The 18,787-nt window shown below is 46.1% G+C and overlaps 2 protein-coding genes across 4 annotated transcripts in view; both read right to left on the bottom strand.

Annotated features, from left to right (window-relative positions):
• The window catches only part of DHRSX (dehydrogenase/reductase X-linked), a 182,005-nt gene extending 163,936 nt beyond the window's left edge, over positions 1–18,069 (bottom strand). The window contains exon 1 of one of the 2 annotated variants that reach the window (XM_068424280.1): positions 17,783–18,069. In XM_068424280.1, the coding sequence (XP_068280381.1) occupies positions 17,783–17,894 (112 nt within the window). In that variant the 5' untranslated portion in view covers positions 17,895–18,069. The remainder of the gene's footprint in view (positions 1–17,782) is intronic. The other variant, XM_068424279.1, reaches the window with a different exon arrangement.
• Positions 1,498–17,862, bottom strand: ZBED1 (zinc finger BED-type containing 1). Of its 2 annotated transcripts, none has more exons than XM_068424271.1 (2): positions 17,783–17,862; positions 1,498–9,998 (listed from the first exon to the last, which is right to left on the bottom strand). In XM_068424271.1, exon 2 carries the CDS (start codon positions 9,945–9,947, stop codon positions 7,860–7,862), a length of 2,088 nt encoding a protein of 695 aa, XP_068280372.1. In that variant the 5' UTR covers positions 9,948–9,998; positions 17,783–17,862; the 3' UTR covers positions 1,498–7,859. The 2 variants fall into 2 exon arrangements, with proteins under 2 accessions (XP_068280372.1, XP_068280375.1); XM_068424274.1 differs by lacking the exon at positions 17,783–17,862 and adding an exon at positions 17,066–17,197.
• Positions 18,070–18,787: the final 718 nt, after the last annotated feature.

Raw genomic sequence — 18,787 nt, 5'->3', positions numbered from 1 at the left:
TCTAATACACATTGCCAAAAAAGGCACAAAAAGCATATGCAACGCTCTTAACAACTGACAAATAGTTTCTTATATTATCTGTGAATTTATCTCTCCAAAAAGAACTGTGAAATCTTTGCGAACATCAGCCAAAGTAATAAAGGGGACGTGGGGTGGAGTGGGTAGGCCATAAACAAGGTGGTTGCTCTGTTTGCAAGACTACAAAAGAACTACTTCATGTGAGTGCTTTCACCTGGGGATTGCATCATACTTTCAGACACAACGTGCAGAAGGCTGCTCTTTTCTCACCTCATTTATCCAACCAGGCACGCAGAAATCTCCTAGCAGCAATGCCAGTCTCGCATTCGTAACACTGTGGGGTAAACTAAATATCATCCTCAACCTACTGTTCATGCAAACCAGTCAGCAAACCACATACAGCACAAGTGAACTTCTGCCTACTTTCACCACATCTTGAAAGAACACAGATAACATCCTCCTATTCTTACACTTCGAATGTAAGAGCTGCACAGCGAACAACACAGCAAAGGCCAGCAGTAACGTACACGCTACCTGCACAGGAAATAAAACAGGGCTTAAAATTAGGGACAAGAAAAGATACATACCACAAACTGATGGCTCCACTCATCCACAAGACCAGCTCTTTCTCACCACGGCACTCGCTCCCTTGGGACCTGCCAGATTTACGATCAGTGGCAAGTTCTTGCATTGCATGTGAATGTGCGTCTGTGGCAAATGACAGAGGCTGTGTCAAAATATCATTCAGAAATAGCCATTTTAGCCCGAGCTCCCACATACTAGAGGACAGGTTACAGTAAGAGCTTGTTCTTCCCTTCTTCTCCACTATCTTATTACTGAAAACTCCTCCCTGGCCATTTGGGAGCACTGGGGTTTGAAGGTGAGAGAGGTCACCACCAGCAGTGCGGAAACATCGAGAAGTGTGCAAAGCACTTGTTTTACATGGCTCTGAAATGTCAGGCTATGGGAGGGTTAGTCATTTAGTATTTTCAAATGTTCTGAGGATACCAGATCACCTATGTAAACCAAAATACAGACTAGATGAAGCCAGTTTTCTTCAATATCATGGTGTAAAAAAGTGTAATGACAAGGCACTACTGTTTTATGTGGAATAACACTACGAGTCTTGACATACAGGTCAGGGAAAGAGAATTGCCTTACTTCTCCAGAGTCCAAATTTGTCTTTAAAAACCCCGCAGATGCCACTCTAGATCACAAAAAATGCAGGAATTGCAGACTCCTGTTACAATGTCAGTATTTTTCCTAGACGGACCCACTTCCTATTCGCTCCCACCAATGAGGCAATCGAGCTTTTTCAGATTTAATTATTATTAAATTCCTTCTGCTCAGGTAAGTTCTGCTGTGTGCTCAAGAAACCTAAATTTGGGGCGACCCAACATGCAAACTCACAGCGAACTGTACTATCACCCAGAAAACAGAACTGCGCATTGTTTGCAAAAGCACTTTTATTTTTCTCACACACACACATCAGAAAACCACGTTTGAGAAGATGAAGGTTTCCCTTGGAGCACAGCGTTCATGACGTGGGATGGGATGTTTCTGGCATGAGGTCTCCTGATGCTGACTTGACATCTTCCTTGTTATGACTCTAAATTCCTATCACTGTAAAACTCACTGATGACTCATGAGAAAAAAAAAGCATATTAAAAAAATAAAAAAAAAAGGGAAAATGAAACCCTTAAACCCTTTCAATCACAATGTCTATAAAGACAGGGTGATACACAGAGACATAAAATGTCTCAAATTTAAAAGCAAAGCAGCATCCCTCGGAGAAATAAAAGATGAATTTCTCATTCCTGACTGCAAGTATTTGGGGACAATGACGTACTCAGAAAATCCTATGTAATCAAAGAAATTGCAGGTTTTTTTGAAAAAAACAACCATATTATGCATTGCTTGGAGAATCACTGTTGAACATAACGTGATGCACGTGCAGCTACAGACAAATACAGTCATACTTTCAGTGTACTAAGTAAACCAAAGGAATTAATTCTCTACAGACATACCTAGATAAATTATTATACTATCACAAACATTTATGGATGCATCTTGATTAGTCTTCTACCTGAAAGTGTTAAAATAAAGACAGTATTTCTTACTTATTTCAAATAAAAGTATCCCCTCCTGTCTCTGGTATAGTTAAAAAAAGGACTACCCTACTGCTTCTGACAGCTGAATATACATGTACCTCTGGCCACAGTACTTGTAACAGTAAAACCACTATAAACATTACCCCCAAAATATCTATCAAATAGGAACTGTAGCTTTACCCTCTACACAAAATCTTTATCTGAATGCCATACACCACTCTTTTCTACGTCAGCATTAAATACAGAAGTATCTGAATAATCACAAAATTTCCCAGGTACAGCTTCAGCCTAGAGCACAAACTAGTATCATGTTAAGATATTTACCTTAAAAACCCAACCAACCAGAGCAGTACACATCCTGTTTCTACCCTGACATGCAACAAGGACTACTATCGCTTATTATGCCTTTGACTCCGAGCATATTTTCCTATCTGCGTTGAGCCCGATTCCTCAGCATCTTCCCACTTACGTAGTCAGTTTTGGTCCAACTGAGCAATGTGTTCAAGTGTACGTCACTCTGGGGGGAAGAATCCCTGGCTCTGCCTTTTCGCAGCACAGCACAGGCACTGTAGCCCCAGCGGACTGTAATAAGGACCTAGTTTAAACTCATTTTAAACCGAGTTAACCTGTTCTCTAAGAACAGTGTCTCTGTAAAAACACGCTGGGGAGCAGGGCTTCTCCTCCCTGCTGCTCCAACCCAGGGCTCTGCCCAGGCAGGGCCAGGGAGAGGAGACAGGACAGAGGAGCGCCAGACAAAGTACAATTTTGCAAATTAAAGTCACTGGAAATAAGTACTAATTGTAATGTGTGGAAACCAGCACATGTATGCAGCAGGTAATAGTCTGTTCAACATCTCTGAAAAAAGATACATATGATCACCACTTCAAAGCATTGCAGATGGCAGCATCACCACTGTGAACACTAACCTTTCCTTCTGGCAGCAAGGGAAATCAATACCACCCTGCGTCGAAATGTCAATATAAATGCTCAAAAATCGTAATATTAACATTTCAGAGTCTGACGGACTCTCATTTGAAAACAGTTTCTGCAACAGCCTTTCCATTTTTAAAAAGACATAAATCACATTTTATCACTGGAGAAGTTTTTAAAACACAAGGTAAGCTGAAGACAGTGGTTTGGGTTTTTTTTTTTAAACTCAGTTCCCTTGTAGCATTTTAACCCAACTGCAGGGGCACTGAAAATGACTGTAGAAACAGTGAAAATCTGTTTAATTGATTTTTATTGTTCAATCTAAAGGAACTGCTTTTGTATGTAAAAATGACAGCATTATACAGCAACGGTAGGGATGTTTTGAAATTCCAGTTTAAATAATACCAAGTCACGAGACATGCTTTACTGATGTGCTTTTAAGGCAGACGTAAAATTACGCTATATCTTTAAACTATCTCTACAGCACCAAATAATAATGTTGTTAAAAAAGCAAAACCGATTTCTGTAATTTTCCCACATCCCCTAAAAATAAAACACATCTTGAATTTAGCAGCAGACTAGTCACTCAGAGGAAATACGGTGAGACAGACCATATAGTCTTGGCCTGGGGAAAAAAAAAAAAAAGCCACAAAACATAACAAACCAGGAGCCAAAGCAAGAGAGTCATCTTGGCATAGCCAAAAAGACAGCCTAGACTAGATAGCACTGTACCACCAGAACTGGGATCACCAGCCCTTCAGAAAGACATCATCCTCTGAGAAGGACACTCAGAAACGGAGACCACCAAAAGGAATATGGTGTGCAGAGACTAAAATGCAATTCTTACAGCATAAAGTTTGCTTTACCCAGTTGTCATGGAATATGTAAAATACACTACTTCTGTGTTCAAATCTGTATGCTTCCCCTCCTTCAGAAAAGACGTCCTCAAGCAGCACCTTCTTTTTAAGCTATCCCACAAGAAGGACAAAATCATGAACCGCGTCACTCTTAAGTTTTCAGAAGTTCTGTAAAATATTACAAATAGCCATTTAGTGCAAGTTGCTTTTGCTTTTAATATTCCTGCCTGCATATGAATGCTCCTGTAAACCTAACTGGACCCCCGTGACATTAGTTGAACTCTCCAAATTAATCTAATACATGGCTGCGACAGAAACTTAAAATAATGCAGAACTTTATTCCCTTCATTTAAACCAAGGTATCTCAGACACGGTTTGCCTGAAAAATTCACCTTTTAAACTCCAGTTTGGTTTGAGGTTTTCCTTTTGTCTTCACAGTAATCCCTGACAGCAGAGAGAGGTGAAATGTGTACAGAGGTTGGTCAGTCACACAAAACTCCCTTTAGTTATGTTGTTAACCCTAAGAAACCTTGCCTAGCCCACCGAATTCTAATCCTGAATTGGAAATACTCAGCTGGTGGCAAAAAGCCATTCTTCTTTTGACGTAAAGTACGTACTTTGAGAGCACGTTTAAAAATTCACTCTTCCAGCATGAAAGCACTCAAAAGCTGAAGTTACTCTATTGCCCCTCCAAAAAGATGTCTCGGCTGTACCCAAGAGAAAAGGAAACATTAGGCTGCAGATTCAAATTAGCTGTCACGAAACACGAACATAAATCTGACTTAAATAGTGTAATTTGGAAATGTGTTCTGGGCCCACCCTTGGCAATAACACCACGGTTTAACTCACATTGTAGCAATATTTAAAACAGCTCTGCAACTTTGGTTCTCCACCCAACTAAACAGAAAATTATGTCATTAAATGAAAAACACCACACATATTTAAGCAAGATAAATCTAAACTTCTGACATTTTTCATCTTCATATTTTTTTTAATCCAAAAGATTTGTACAGCATTTTTTTAAATAACTTACAGGATCAAAAGGATAATAAATGCATAGCTTCAAAACCTTAGAATATAACCTCCCCTTGTTGCAGAAGAGTTCAAAGTCATAAAGTGCTGCAGATATGAACACACATCAGACAAATAATCTAGTAACTAACTTATTTTTCTGGTTTATTTAACAATATTCCAGGCTTAGAACATTAAATAAAAATCTCACAGACAATGGGTAGGACTAACAATGGCTTTGTGGGGTTTTTTTTTCTTTTTCTTCTCCTTTTTTTAAAAGAATGCTGAGACACATCAATTGAACCAACTACAGTTTTATTTTGGATACCAAAAAATAAGAAGAAGCTGGAAGGGAGTAGTGCATTGCACCGATCTCAGTAAAACTGCTTGTAAGTGTCACTGCATATGGTTAGCCCTAGAAGGACGAAGACGGAAACAGGAGGTGGATGCTGCCAAGAGGGGTAGGTTGAACACGGACCAGGGGAGCAGTGCTCTGTGCTCTGCCTTGGTTGTGAGGGTACAGCTTTGATTTATGCTCGTGTAAGAAAGGATGCGCATGCCTTGCACTAGCACTTACGCAGCTCCTCAAGGGCTAGTGGCGGTGGTAGCTGGTGGAAGTGGTACAAGCAGATGCAACCGACATGAGCTGGCACTCAATGGACGTAAAAACCAAGAGGTCTTCCTGGCAGACTGCAGGCGTGTCACAGGAGCTCAGGTAACATCAAAAAGGGACCTCCTGTATCTTGCTCCCTGCCACTATTTGACTTTGCTGCCCTCACAGACAACCTACGTACCTGCGGGAGCTTAGGCCAAGCCTGTGCTTTGCACCTTGGGCAATCACATACACCTCTTCAGTGGATGTGGAGAGCAGCAACATTCAAAGGGATGCACTGTGAGTGTACTTAGTACAAGTGCAAATGGATTTTCAGGGGATTGAAGAGTGAAAACCCAGACTTACTGACAGCCAAACATGGGCCACACCATCTGTTAAATGCATTTTTCCTGGGCTTAAACGTGCCAGGTAGTTCACTACCGTTTACTCCACTGCTCCTATACTTCAACCTCTGTCCTTCTTCCTCACCCACCCGCCCCTTCCCGCCACCTACAAAGAACACAGAGGCCTCAAACTTCCAAAAACTATTAAACCAATACATAAACAAGCAGTCTGGCAACAGATTCAATTCCATCGCAATTCTCATTTTTGTATGTTCCTCCTGGCTGGGTCCTTTCTACAACCAATGATGAAAAAACGCAACTTTCTTCCTCCAGAACAGTAACAGTCAGTCTTCAACAGACCTCTCTCCAGTAAGGTTGGGCTTGACATAGTCATAAACTAAAGCCAAGGTGGGGGGGCGAGACACTAGTAACAAAAATAAAACCCCAAGCAAACCTTGACTGTAACTGGACAATGCCAAGAGTCCTCCTCCGCACCTTAGGGAAAAATGCTGGCTGCCATCCCACTCCGTGCCAAGCGTGAGCTCTTAATCTTGTTTATGACCTGCAGTATTTCATAAGAGATGGGGGGTGGGTTGGTTTTCTTTCTTTTGTTCTTGTTTGCCAAGTTCTCAAAAGGGCTTAAAACACTTAGGCGTAGGGACACAAAGGGAGCAATTACAATACACAACAACTCATCAGAAACAGTACTCAAACATTAGACTGGACCGGACTACAGCCCACTCTACAAACTGAATCGAAAAGAGACAGGAGGCAAAAAAAGAGGTTTTAAGTGCTAACATAACAAGAAACAATCTTAAAGACTCACCAAACACGTGGGGAAATGCAGGGGTCCCCTTCTTTTAAATATATTTACATAATATTAAAGCTTTTTATTTTGCTTTTCTCGTCAACAAAATTTTCTAGCTACCCTGGGCAAAGTCTCCATTTAAATTAAGACGTTAAGGATATTATAACATAGACAGACAGTAAGACCCACGGCCAGTACACATCTCCCCGGCCTCTCCTTCCCTCCTTCCCTCCGCTGCCGAGGGACCCGATGCCTTGCCTGCTTCGCACTGCGTGGCATCAGCCCCAATGCTGGCACAAAGCGAAGGTAACACGACGCCACCCCGGCTCTGCACACGTCATAACCACTTTGTAAAAGCACAAGAGACTACAATCAGGGTTTGCCTAGACACACACACACAAAAAAAAGGTTTTGCCATTTAGCTGCTGCAGTGAAATGGTAAAACCGGACTAATGCGGACACAGCAATACCAGTTTAGAAGTGTTTATACCATTTACACCGCACTGGAAAGGAAAATAACTTATCCCAGTGTAAGTGCATCCACACTACAGCCTATGCCAGCACAGTATCAGTTAAAATAATAATACATCAGTCCCCTAATTGACAGAATTATACCAGCTGAACTTTTCTAGCATAGACCAGGCCTAAGACATGAGGTAGTGAAAAAGAAAATCAGGCTCAAGATCTTTTTTCATTCCATAGCATCAATACGCTCTAAAAATCTTTGCTGCTCAGATTTACGGATTTTAAAAATAATGTTTTAAAATCCAAAATTTAAAGCTAACATCCTGAGTCACACAGGACTTACAAACAGAGGCATAAATCTTAAAAACGCCCTTGCTCAGGGTTCTAATCCAGGAAAATATTTTTATGATAGAAAGCACATAAGCATGTGTTTGTCTCCCACTAAAGCAAGTGGAAAAGAAGCAGATGGGTAAGTGCTTTCTGAAATCTGGGCCACAGTCAGAAATCACGGTCTTTGTAGAATTTATTTCCTCATTCATTTCAGTGCTGTTTAATCACAAGTCATTCATGTTTTAAGACAGTGGGAAAAACATAGACAATGGAAGCTAAATCAAGTTTGTTACAACTGTTCAGTATTTACAGCATTCATAGCATAAAACAGAAGTATTTTTGGTAACTTAAGACAAATACCTTTTTTCTTCGTTATTAAATGTACCGCAGCAGTTAAACAAACCCACTGTCTCGGATATTAAAGAAATTGTTGTTTACATTTACCGAGTCATTTAAATTAAAAATCTGTTCCTGTTCCAAACCCCACTCTCCTTCGTCTTCATCCTCCGGTTCCGCCTCGGACCCGTTCCGACTGTTTTCGTACAAAAAGATCTGCTCATCCACGTGAGCTGGGGCTAACCGGTTTCTCTTTGCACTTACAACATTAGCAGAAGAACCGAAAAGGCGTTCAGGGAAGACCCTCGTGGCCAAAATACACCAGTATTTTTGAAGAACCTTTGGTAAAACTGGAAACAGCGCTAGTCTGTCAGACCACCACTTCAGCGGGTCTTCGTTCAAACCGAGGACCTTTTGTGACTTGAAGTTGCTCAACTCCTCAACGATCTGAGCGTGCCATTCCTCCTGGTCTTCCACGCCTCCCGTCTGGCAAAAGATCTCTGCGAGCATGTTGTTGATGACACTGGTAGGAGGAGGAGTAGAGGAGATGATGATTTTTTTCACAGGGGGCTCTTCTGAAACAGTGAAGAATTTCTCTTCAGTCCTAAAAGTATTCTCTTTTACTTTCTCCAGCAGGCTTTTTGCTTCTTCCACCACTCTGTTTTCAACCTGCTGCCGCTCAAAGGCTGAAAGAAAAGGCAGTTTTTTGTAGCGGGGATCCAAGAAAGTTGCAACATTGAGAAACATGTCTATCTCAGGCGTGTGCTGGTAGGTGGTTGACAACTCTTTAGCGATCACCTCCTTTGCCATGCTGATTTCTTTCAAATCGTTCTCTTTGATGTTCAGGGTAGTATTCAGAAGCATGTGGAGCAGTGGCTTCACCATACTGATCGTTGGGTACTTTGAGGCAGACATCATCTCTGCAACCTGCTTGAAAGGCTGCAGCAGCTCCACCAGCCCTTCGATTGTATTCCACTCACTGGCTTCCAGCATGAGGTGGTGGTTGTTGCTGTCCTCCACGAGAACAGCAGCGATGACAAACTGCTGCTCCTTGAGGCGCTGCAGCATAGCAAGCGTGCTTCCCCACCAGGAAACACGGTCGCTTACCAGCATGCAGTGGAGAATATTCTGCTGCTTCTGCTTCTCGCTCAGCATGTACATCGCGACCGTAGACTGCTGAAAATATTCCACCAGTTTTCGGCACCTGGCAAGAAGGCTGCAGAGTTTGGGGAGCTGAAAAGCTTGTTGTATTCCTGCGTTAAAAGTGTGCCCCAAACAAGGCATCTGTACGGGAATATCTAGGAGAGAGCAAGCTTTCACAATGTCTTTACTGTAATCTGTTGTAGAACCAAAGACTTTTGTATTGATCCCCCACTCAATGAACGTTTCATAAAGGACTCGCGTAATAGTCTCTGCAGTATTATCCTCCGGTACTTCAAATGTTTTTAAACACCTCGAGTTCACCGCCAGGCAGTTGGCAGGACTGCTGCTGAGAAAGTGAACCGCGACGGTTACGTACGACCTGTTCTGGTTTTCGCTCCTCCACATGTCCGTGGATATGCCACACCACAGAACCTCGGTGAGCTCTTTGAGCACAATCTCTCTAATGGCATTGTACTTTTCAGGAATAGCTTTTGTACAAAAGTATTTCCGGCTCGGAAGTTCATACCTGGGGTCCGCTGTTCTCAAGAGGGCCTTGAAGGTGGGTTCATCAACGATAGAGGCCGGATACATGCCCTCACAAATTAAGCTGATGACTGCAGATGTCAGTTCCTGATGCTTTTTGTTTTCGTAGTTCTGGTAGGTCTTCATGATGAGGCTATCTTGAACAACCTGCTGCGATGACTCTGGCTTGATTTTGGAAAAAGCAGTGGCAAAGGCTTCCCTCATTTGCTCAGTGTTACTTTTCACAAATTCGCAGAATTCGTCGGGGTGATTTTTCTCAAGGTGGTAGGAAAGGTTGGACGTGTTTCCTGAATAGGCAATCTGTGCCATGCAAATACGGCAGTAGATCTTCTTCCACTGTAATATGCATCCTTCTGCATTGGTATCAAACCCAAAGTACTTCCACACTTTACTCTTTGCTCTCGGGTGAGCCACTAACTTTAGGTCTGATGGGGAACCTTCTAAACTTTTATTCTCCATTGCTTCTTGGCCACCGTCCCACCTTTTGATCCTTCACTCATTAATGAGTACCTGATAAAGGCAGTAAGATAAAGATACAATGAGAAAGCACAAGTTTGACCACACTTAACTATGTGAAATCAGCGTTTCTGCGAACGTATCAAGAAACCTACCTTACTAATTACATTTGCAAATTTAAAGATGAGATTTGCAGGAAGTGTGACCTACAAGAAGCCCATCGGAATATCAAAAATTAAAAAGGGTTTTAAGATATCACATTCTGCTGTGAAACTAACCTAGAAGACCTGAGTAAATCTTGTTTCTGGAATGACATAATTCTCAGTAAAGAAAGCGTAACCACCACCACCGAGTAGGTAAATTACTGTCACACAAACTGGTCATCTGCTATACCATTTTCCTGCCTCTTAAGTTATAGTTAGGGTTAGACCAACATCCTCTTCCTAAGAGTTACAGAACTTCACTGGTAACATTTCTTTTAATTGAAACCTGATATTGAAGGAGCAAATGTTTTATTCTTTGTTTATTTTTAAAAAAGTTTTGTTAGCTCGATGTAACTGTTCCAGAATTTGCTTTAAAAAAAAGGATATAACTAAAAAATCTGTGATGCAAATTATGGCATTAATCTGCTCCTCTGAAATGTAAAGATGTTTTCTGACTAAAATAAAAGGAAAGGGAGTTTGAATCTACATGCAGATCAACAATACGCTTCTGACACCTTTTCTGTCCTTCTCTTTCTGAAATCAAAGCCATCTCCTGAACTACTAGTCCACAATCGTGGTTCCTGGAATAGCAGTGCATTGTAATCACAGGAAAAGCAGACAGGGAACCACTAATAACAGTTATTATCCACATCAGCTGGAAAATAATTTTGCTGTGTTTTCTTCAAAAGGCTACAGAAGTCAGGAGGGGGTGACACTCTAGAGATGAGCGTGGCGAAAAGGCAAGACTCGGCAATCTGTACCTCAATATCTGCACAGGAAAACGCTTCATGTGCAGACGGTCACATGCAAGCACAACTTGAGGCCTGGAGCGTCCCTGTGCACAGTGCCGGCAGCCGGCACACACCAGAGCTGATCTCGCTACACCAAAGAGCCGAGCCACAGCACAGCATGACTGCATGCTGACGCTTCTCCATTTCCTCTGCACCACCAGCCGAGCCGCCGTGACAGCAACAAGCCCTTTGCCAGGGGCGTGGCCAGGATCGGGAAGGAGAAGGAAGCCATCAGTTTAAACACAGATGTGACTCCTACACAAAAATCCAACGTAGGACAGAAAGAGAGAAACATCAGGAGCATCCCTGCAGCCAGCCTGAGAGCAATGGCATTGCTCCTTCTCTGCTCGTCAGGAGCTGCACCTGCGCCCAAGCCCTGAAATCCCCTGGTGCTAAGACTGGCTGGTTGGGGGAGGAAGAAACAACCTGACTTTTTCATATTGCTGCAAGGGAATATCCCAAAAAAATGTATGTGTGCAAGCTTCTCCGGTGTGCTTCCTGCTGTTGATGAACATTCCCAAGAAAAGACATTTTCCCTCTGAACTATAGCCTGCATTTTGCAGCACTGTCTGAGCATCTTGAATGAAAAACCCAAGACACGTTTACCAGGACTAAACATATTTAAATACAGCAGTTGGTTTAGAAGCAGAATGAGAGATGCAGGGCAAGCATTTTATTGGATTTGTTTTCAGTATTTATATCTGAAGATTTATTCCTGAGTGTAGACCTTTTGTTTTTTTTTCCTGAGGGGGCCAACATCCTGACTCCTAGCGTGCCCTCTACTATGATTCATTCAGTGCCTTTTCAGTTGCCAGGATAACCTATTGATTCAAGATGGCAATACTGCCTAATTCCAAAGATGTGTGTATCAACAGCACCAGGGTAGGCAATCCCGCAAAAAATGGTGGTTTTGAAAGACAAAGTGGTGTAATGTATAATGATGTAACCCTGCCATAGCATCAGACTGTGTATTGACAAGGTACATCATATCAGTATGTATTGTTATTGCTTTTAGATCCCTCCATTTCAATGCATGACATGGTGTCTCAAGGAAGTACAGAGGCTCCCAGTATTTCATTAAATCTTACAGTTTCTTTTGCCGTTACGTAGCAGTTCACAGAATCACAGAATCAATCAGGTTGGAAGAGACCTCAGGGATCATCGAGTCCAACTGTTGCCCTGACACCAGCATGTCAACTAGACCATGGCACTAAGTGCCATGTCCAGTCTTTTCTTAAACACATCCAGAGATGGTGACTCCACCACCTCCCTGGGCAGCCCATTCCAATGTCTAATAACCCTTTCTGTAAAGAAATTCATCCTAATGTCCAACCTGAACCTCCCCTGGTGAAGCTTGAGGCTATGTCCTCTTGTCCTATCGCTAGTTGCCCGGGAGAAGAGGCCAACTCCCACTTCACTACAACCTCCCTTCAGGTAGTTGTAGACTGCAATAAGGTCACCTCTGAGCCTCCTCTTCTCCAGTTCCTGAAAGCAAGGAGGAAGGCACTGTAATAAAAGAGTTGATGCGTCTTTAATATTTAAAATTAGTATGACACACCTCGGATCATAAAGAGTTCATCACAGACTGATAAAATACAAGTTATTTTAGAGCAAGGGAGTGTTACACACTCACTCCACCCTTCATTCTTACATATGTTACAGCTTTGCCATTGTTTTGAGATGGATCTGGCACCTGGCAGTAGTGGCACAGAGTAGCATTGCCACAGTCAAGGATATGCCAGAATAACACAGCCTTTGTTGTAATGCTGTAAACCACACTTCAGCTGTCATAACAGCTCAGATATAAACTGCTAATCACCCCTGCCTCTCCTCAAGTGTTATACAGCATAACTGGCACTATGAAAAAACAACAACCAAAAAAAAACACCAAAACCCCACACCTCTCATTTTTCTATAGGAAGATAGAAGTATTTTCTCTTTCAGTGCAAGGCGGCATTCATAGCCTAGGCTTGGCAAAACCCAGAACAGCTTCCAACTCTGAAGTCACTAGCACCTTGCAGAATGAAATCCACTGGGCGTGAAGCACCTCACAGCCTTTGGGAAGTGCTGCAGCTTCTTACAAAGGCAGCTGATGGAAATGCTGCCTTTTAGCTCACCTAACTTTCCATGATAAAAAAACAGTGCCACTTTCGTTTGCTGAAAACCATTCTGCACGCAGAAGCCTTCAGGCTACAAACATGCCTTTTCCTTTCTCCCTTGAATCCCCACCCACACTGAACAGAGTGCACCTTCGGAGAAGTTGCTGCTCTCCTCGCCTCCTCCATGCAGCTGGCCAACACCACCAGCCAGTACTGGGGCCGAGGCTTTTAAGAGCCTGCAGACAGGCTCCTCTGCTAGCCTCGCAGCGGACTCAGCTGCCACAGGAGGAGGAAAAGGAGGAAGGGAGCAGGATTCCTGGCCCTAGCGCCTCATCCCCGCTCTCCCCAGGGTGGGCTGTGCTGCCTCCACACACCTCTCAGACCCCTCTCATTCTCCTAACAGAAACCCATGACTCCCCTCTCCAGGGCAGGGCTTGGGCCAAAACACCGAAACACCAGCGACGACGTGCGTTGCGGAGGGCAGCGGTGCTAGCCTTGCACCAGGCAGGGCTCAGTTTCCTCGGTGGCGAAGAAAATAGGTTCAAAACCTGTACAAGAGTCACTCAGATTGTGAAACCAAGCACGGGGATGTGAGGAAACGTGGGGTGTGCAGCCACCCTGCAACCTGAGCTCTGCCCCCTTGTGCGCGCACAGCGATGGCACCCTCTCTAATTACACGGTAGGTATCGTTGTCGCACAACCCTTGCCTCATTCAGCGCAGGGGCAACCATAAAACGAGTGTTCCCTCGCTCCTGAAACTACCTAAATAACTCTCTCAGGTGCATGCATGGGGGAAAGGGGTTAACTGTTAGAGGCAACTTTATTTTTGCCTCTGACAATCCTTCCTACCTGGTCGCTTCTCTGCCCACCTCTGGATGTTTTACAACTGAGAGCTCGTACGGCAGGAACTGCTCGGTCTATCATTATGCTTTACTCATACAAACTAAAAGCCCTCAATATGTGAGTTGAAATTAAGAGATGCATGTTCCTAAATTAATATTTTGTGATTAATTGTAAAGAAACTCAGTACAAATGATGATACTGAACAACTAGAAATTGGGGCAAATTAAAAATACATATGAAATTTCAATCACTTTTAAGAAGAAGTCAGCTTTAAGGTCTTCTGAACTTCAGACACATGACCACCTTCTTCAGAGCCAGTCTCCTCCTCATCACAGGTACAAAATTTTACTACAAAGACTTCAAAACTAAAAAACATTCAGCATTTAGTCTTCCCCTACCAAATTTCAATGAAACATGTACAGTAGAAGAGAAAATGCAGGAGGAAGATGCCAAATAAATTTGTTGAGAAGCTTTTAAAATACCAAGATTATTATTATTATATGAACCATTTTTGTTATCAGTAGGATGACTTTCAGCGACCACATTTCCAGTGTTAATATCCTGGTGTCACAATTAATATTAGTTTGTCTTTTATCAATCCACTGATTAGATTTTTGTTTTTAAAAAGCTCTTTATATCAAGATCTGTAGTCACGCAGGGCTTCTTTTTTTCCTCCAGTTAATTAAGATTAAGCACTGTAAAAAGAACATCCAAGCAGCAATTTCTAATGAAACTATTAATTGTTTAGACCACTGAACACTAACACAATTTATACTACCTATCGGCAGTTATACCGTTTATGCAATTAGTACTTGGAAAAATGTTTTAGCATAAGTTAAACATAAGTTCCCCTTGACTTCTGCACGCTGACTTTAGTTAGTGATGCAATCACTGACTGCACCCCATTCGTCCTCCCAGCTCTGTATCTCCCTTCTCTGCACTTCAAGATCAGAATTTCAGACCCACTTCCCTACTCTGTATTGGGGGGGGGGGGCTCACCTCAGTAGCAAATATTACTATCTTTTCAGTTTGCAACTCACAACAATTACCAAGTTTTTGCTCTGAATCTAGATTTCCGAGCTCAAACTGCCCTCTTTCCCCAAAAAACTGTCTGGAATCCCATCTATAAAAATTAGCTGAACCCCAGTAGGATGTGCCAGAACAGATGGTCACTTTTAAAAGCCATGCGAAAGCACATGTACCAAGAGCATGCAACACTGACTAAGATAGGGTAAAGAAAAAGAAAAGAAAAATGAAACTAATTTGGTTTACTTGGATTTAAATCTTGAACACTTCTTCCTGGCAAGTGCAAGAAAGCAAGCTTTTCTCAGACAATCTGGAGGCAGAAGGGCTGCACTGACACCAGACCCCTTCGCTCACCCACGGAGCTCAAGGATGAGCCACCAGGCATCCCTCAAGTTTTAAACCTTCCATGGGAGAGCTGCACCACTGCCGCATGAAGAGTGGGAACTCTGATGGGGAAACTTGGGACAAGAAGACGGGATCGGAGGCAGGGCTGACTCTGCCGCCCTGCCCTGCCCTTCCCAGCCCCACTTCTCCCCCCCCTCCAGGCTCTACCCGGGAAGGCACCCTGACAATAAACTGCCTGTACGGATAAGAGTTACAGACACCCCCTCAAAAAGATATAGAAACTTTAAACATACACACCTTTCTAGGTTACCGTCTGGAAAAGTTACTTGGTGTTTTCTTACAGTGAGTGTAGTTTACCGATTCAAGCTTTAATTAAGCATGTTCTAACAAACACTTTCACTTTTTGTCACACTACAGTCGCTGTTTAAGTTATTATGGAAATGAGGTTAATCTGGGTAAAAAAGTTCCTGTTGACAGGCTGATTCACTTTTTTAAGCAATGGCTGGACACAGCGAGTCGAAGCAAGGCAGCAGGTAACTGCCAAGAGGCAACTGCGTGCAAACAACTATCCGAGGAGGAAACTACTTGTCCTGGGAAGAAATCACTCCGAGTTGGGGCTGAAAGAAAACTTTCCACATCTGTCAGATCTGCCCTGGTCCTACTCAGACAGCTGACATTTCCCAGGCTGGATCTTCACTGCCTTTCTCCGGCATTTCCAAATTCAGCACTTCTTTTTTCTTTTTTTCAATAGCAGCTAAGAACGGACTGCAACAAAACACTCAAGTCACATTTTCGTCATGCTGTTTCTCTGTGGTTCGAAAAAAGATTTGGAAAGTGTTACACACCCTAGGCACAATACCCAGCTTTACTCTGCCAAGAAAAACTAATGCTAGAAAAATGCTCAGATGACTTCAAACTGTACGCACATCTGCCCTTTCCGTCACCAGGGTTCTCTCGTTTGTGTGGGGGTTTTATCTCTGTCTTTTGAGAACGAAAAAGGAGAATACCAGGCTATCACAGAAGTATCGGGAATGGATAAAAAGTAGATAAAACGCTACCCACGGCAGCCACATGTGATGAAATGCACAAATACGCTCTTACTGTGTGGTGTACCTGTCCCATCTCCCCAGTGCTTCAGATATTCTCTAAAGCAATTTCCTCATCTCCTTACCAAAACACTATGCCCCCTCAGTATTTTGTTTTTTACTGTTCCTCTGGTTAAAACTATCAACAGAGCCACAAAGGCTCACTTGGCTGCTAAGCAGAGAAAGTTAAAGGCACTGACTTGCAGGCAGTTGTACGCTCAGCTCTTATGATACCCTACGCATCCATCCGGACTCGTAGTTTGCTATATGTTTATAAATCCAGAAGCATTTTAAAGTCTTCAAGAGTAATGCGAGAAAAGAGGAAATTCAGATCTTTTGTTTTTGTCAAACTCAAAAGTTTCCTCTAGTCAGTATTAAACATGCTGTTGACCCAAACTGGCAAAGTGTGAAAGCGTAACTTCTCCAACAAATAACTAATCTCAAGTCCCGTGGAGAAAACCACAACTGTCACTCGCTTGTCAGCTTAAAGGCGGTCAGCGACTGACAGCCGGTATCAAAGACTGAGTCTGTAGAGCGCGGGTATTTTCCCCTCCCGGTGCGGCCGGGCAGGGAGGCTACGGCCGGAGGTCCCGGCCGCCCCTGCGGGAGAGGTGCGGGGACAGCAGCCGGCCGGGGCCGGTGGCGGGGCGGGGGCACGGCGGGCAGCGGCGGCAGGAGCGCCCGGGCCAGCGGAGGCTGCCCGCCGCTACCCGCCTTCCAAGCACCTACCTGGACTGAGGGAGGCTGCGCCCGCGCGGCTCCGGGCCGAGGTCTGAGGTGAAACCGCCAGAAAAGCAAAAAAGAGGAAGAGGAGAAGCGGGGACCCCCGGCCCGCGGAGCCCCCACACCGCCTCCCGAGGCCGCAGTCAGGCCGGCGTGCAGCCAGGCGCCCGTTCCGGGCCCGACCCCCGCCCCGCCCCTCCCCGCGTCCGGGGCGGCCGCGGCCCGGGGGCCGGACGGGGCGGTAGAGGCCGGGACCCACCGCCCGCCGGCGGCAGCGAGGGCGGGGCCGGGCGCGGCGGGGGCGGGGAGGGCGCCCTGCCAGCCGCAGCCCCCTCAGGGCCGCTGCCCTCAGGCGGCGTGGTGGGCCCGGCCCGCAGAGGGGTGTGGGGGAGGAGCCCGGCGGCGGCCGGGCCCGGGTCGGGGCTACCGCGGTGCCTCAGCCCCTTCGCCGCTGCGGGGCAAGCGGCGCAGCCGGGGCGACCCGCCGCTACGGCCAAGGTCGCGCCTGTCCTGTCCTGTGCGGGCCGTCCGGCCGCCCCGCGGCTGGGCCGCGAGGTCTCGGCCCCGCGCTCCCCGGGGCACCGGCGCTGCCGCCCCCGGCGTGGGTGGGCGGAGGCGCGGCAAACTTTCCCCTCTCTGCGGCGGGGGCTGCCGCCCCCCCGCCCGGCGCCGCCCCCCAGTCCCACAGCCACCCCGCCTGGCGGCGCCGGCTGCGGTGCTCACCTGGGGTCGGGGGGCAGCGCGGGCGGAGGCGGCGGCGCAGCTGGTGCAGGATGACGAGGAGGCCGATGCAGTACACCCGGAGCAAGGGCACCAGCGCAGACAATAGCGACATGGCCGCCTCCCGCCCCGCGGCGGCTGGTTCGGGGCGAGGCGGGCAAGGAGCTCGGGCGGGCGGCCGGCCTGTGCCGTGGCTCGGTGACTCCCCGCCGGGCCGGGCCGGGGGGGCGCGGCGCGGCCCCCACCCAGCGGAAGGGAAAGCGCCGCCGCTGTCACAGCAGCGCCCGGGTGCGCCGCGGCTCCCGCCCTTCTGGGCATGTGCGGCGGGGGAAGGGCCGCACAGCGGCCGGCGCGGGGAGGGAAGGGGAGGCGGCGGCGGCGGCGGCGGCGGTGGGCCCACCGGCAGCCGGCAGCGACGGGGCGGCGGCTCGGGCCCCGCCGTGGCGGTGGAAAGGGGACGGGGGAGGGGAGGGGGCGAGGGGCGCGGCGTGACTCGGCAGCGAGAGGCGGCGGCAGTGGGGGGGGTGACAGGCCGCGCGGTGAGGCCGCCGGGCTCCGGGTGCAGCGGCTGTCGCTGGCAGGTCTGTTGAAGCGTCCGGGCGGGGGTGAAGCAGCCGGCTCTGCCTCGGAATCCCGTGGCTGAAGGCGCTCATGGAGTTGTCTCACGGTTTCCCTTCTCCTCCGCACAGACGATGGGCCTGCTGCTGAACCGCGTGGGCATCGCTCGGCCTGGGCACCGACCCCTGTTACCTCAGGCATCCAGTCAAGCTTACCCCTGTCGTGGTCGCGGCTGTGACACGTACTGGTTTTCTCCAAATGCACCTTTATGTACAAAGCCGTCCTACATCAGGCACCTAAATTTACACCAGCCTCATGAACACATTCCTTACAGTGATACCTGGTGTATCACATCGCTTATCTCAGAAAGTTTTTGTTGTTCAGTTTTAAATACTCATCCTTATTTTTAAGACGCCAAGTATTTGGGAAGGAAGAGCACATCCTACCTAC

This window comes from Nyctibius grandis, chromosome 2 (assembly GCF_013368605.1).
Source record: "Nyctibius grandis isolate bNycGra1 chromosome 2, bNycGra1.pri, whole genome shotgun sequence".
NCBI classification, from domain to species: Eukaryota; Metazoa; Chordata; class Aves; order Nyctibiiformes; family Nyctibiidae; genus Nyctibius; species Nyctibius grandis.
This window is presented reverse-complemented; position numbering and strand designations above follow the sequence as displayed.

Bases quoted from the DNA above. Each gene is read 5' to 3' on its own strand.
- ZBED1 (XM_068424271.1), bottom strand. From the start codon at position 9,947: ATGGAGAATAAAAGTTTAGAAGGTTCCCCATCAGACCTAAAGTTAGTG.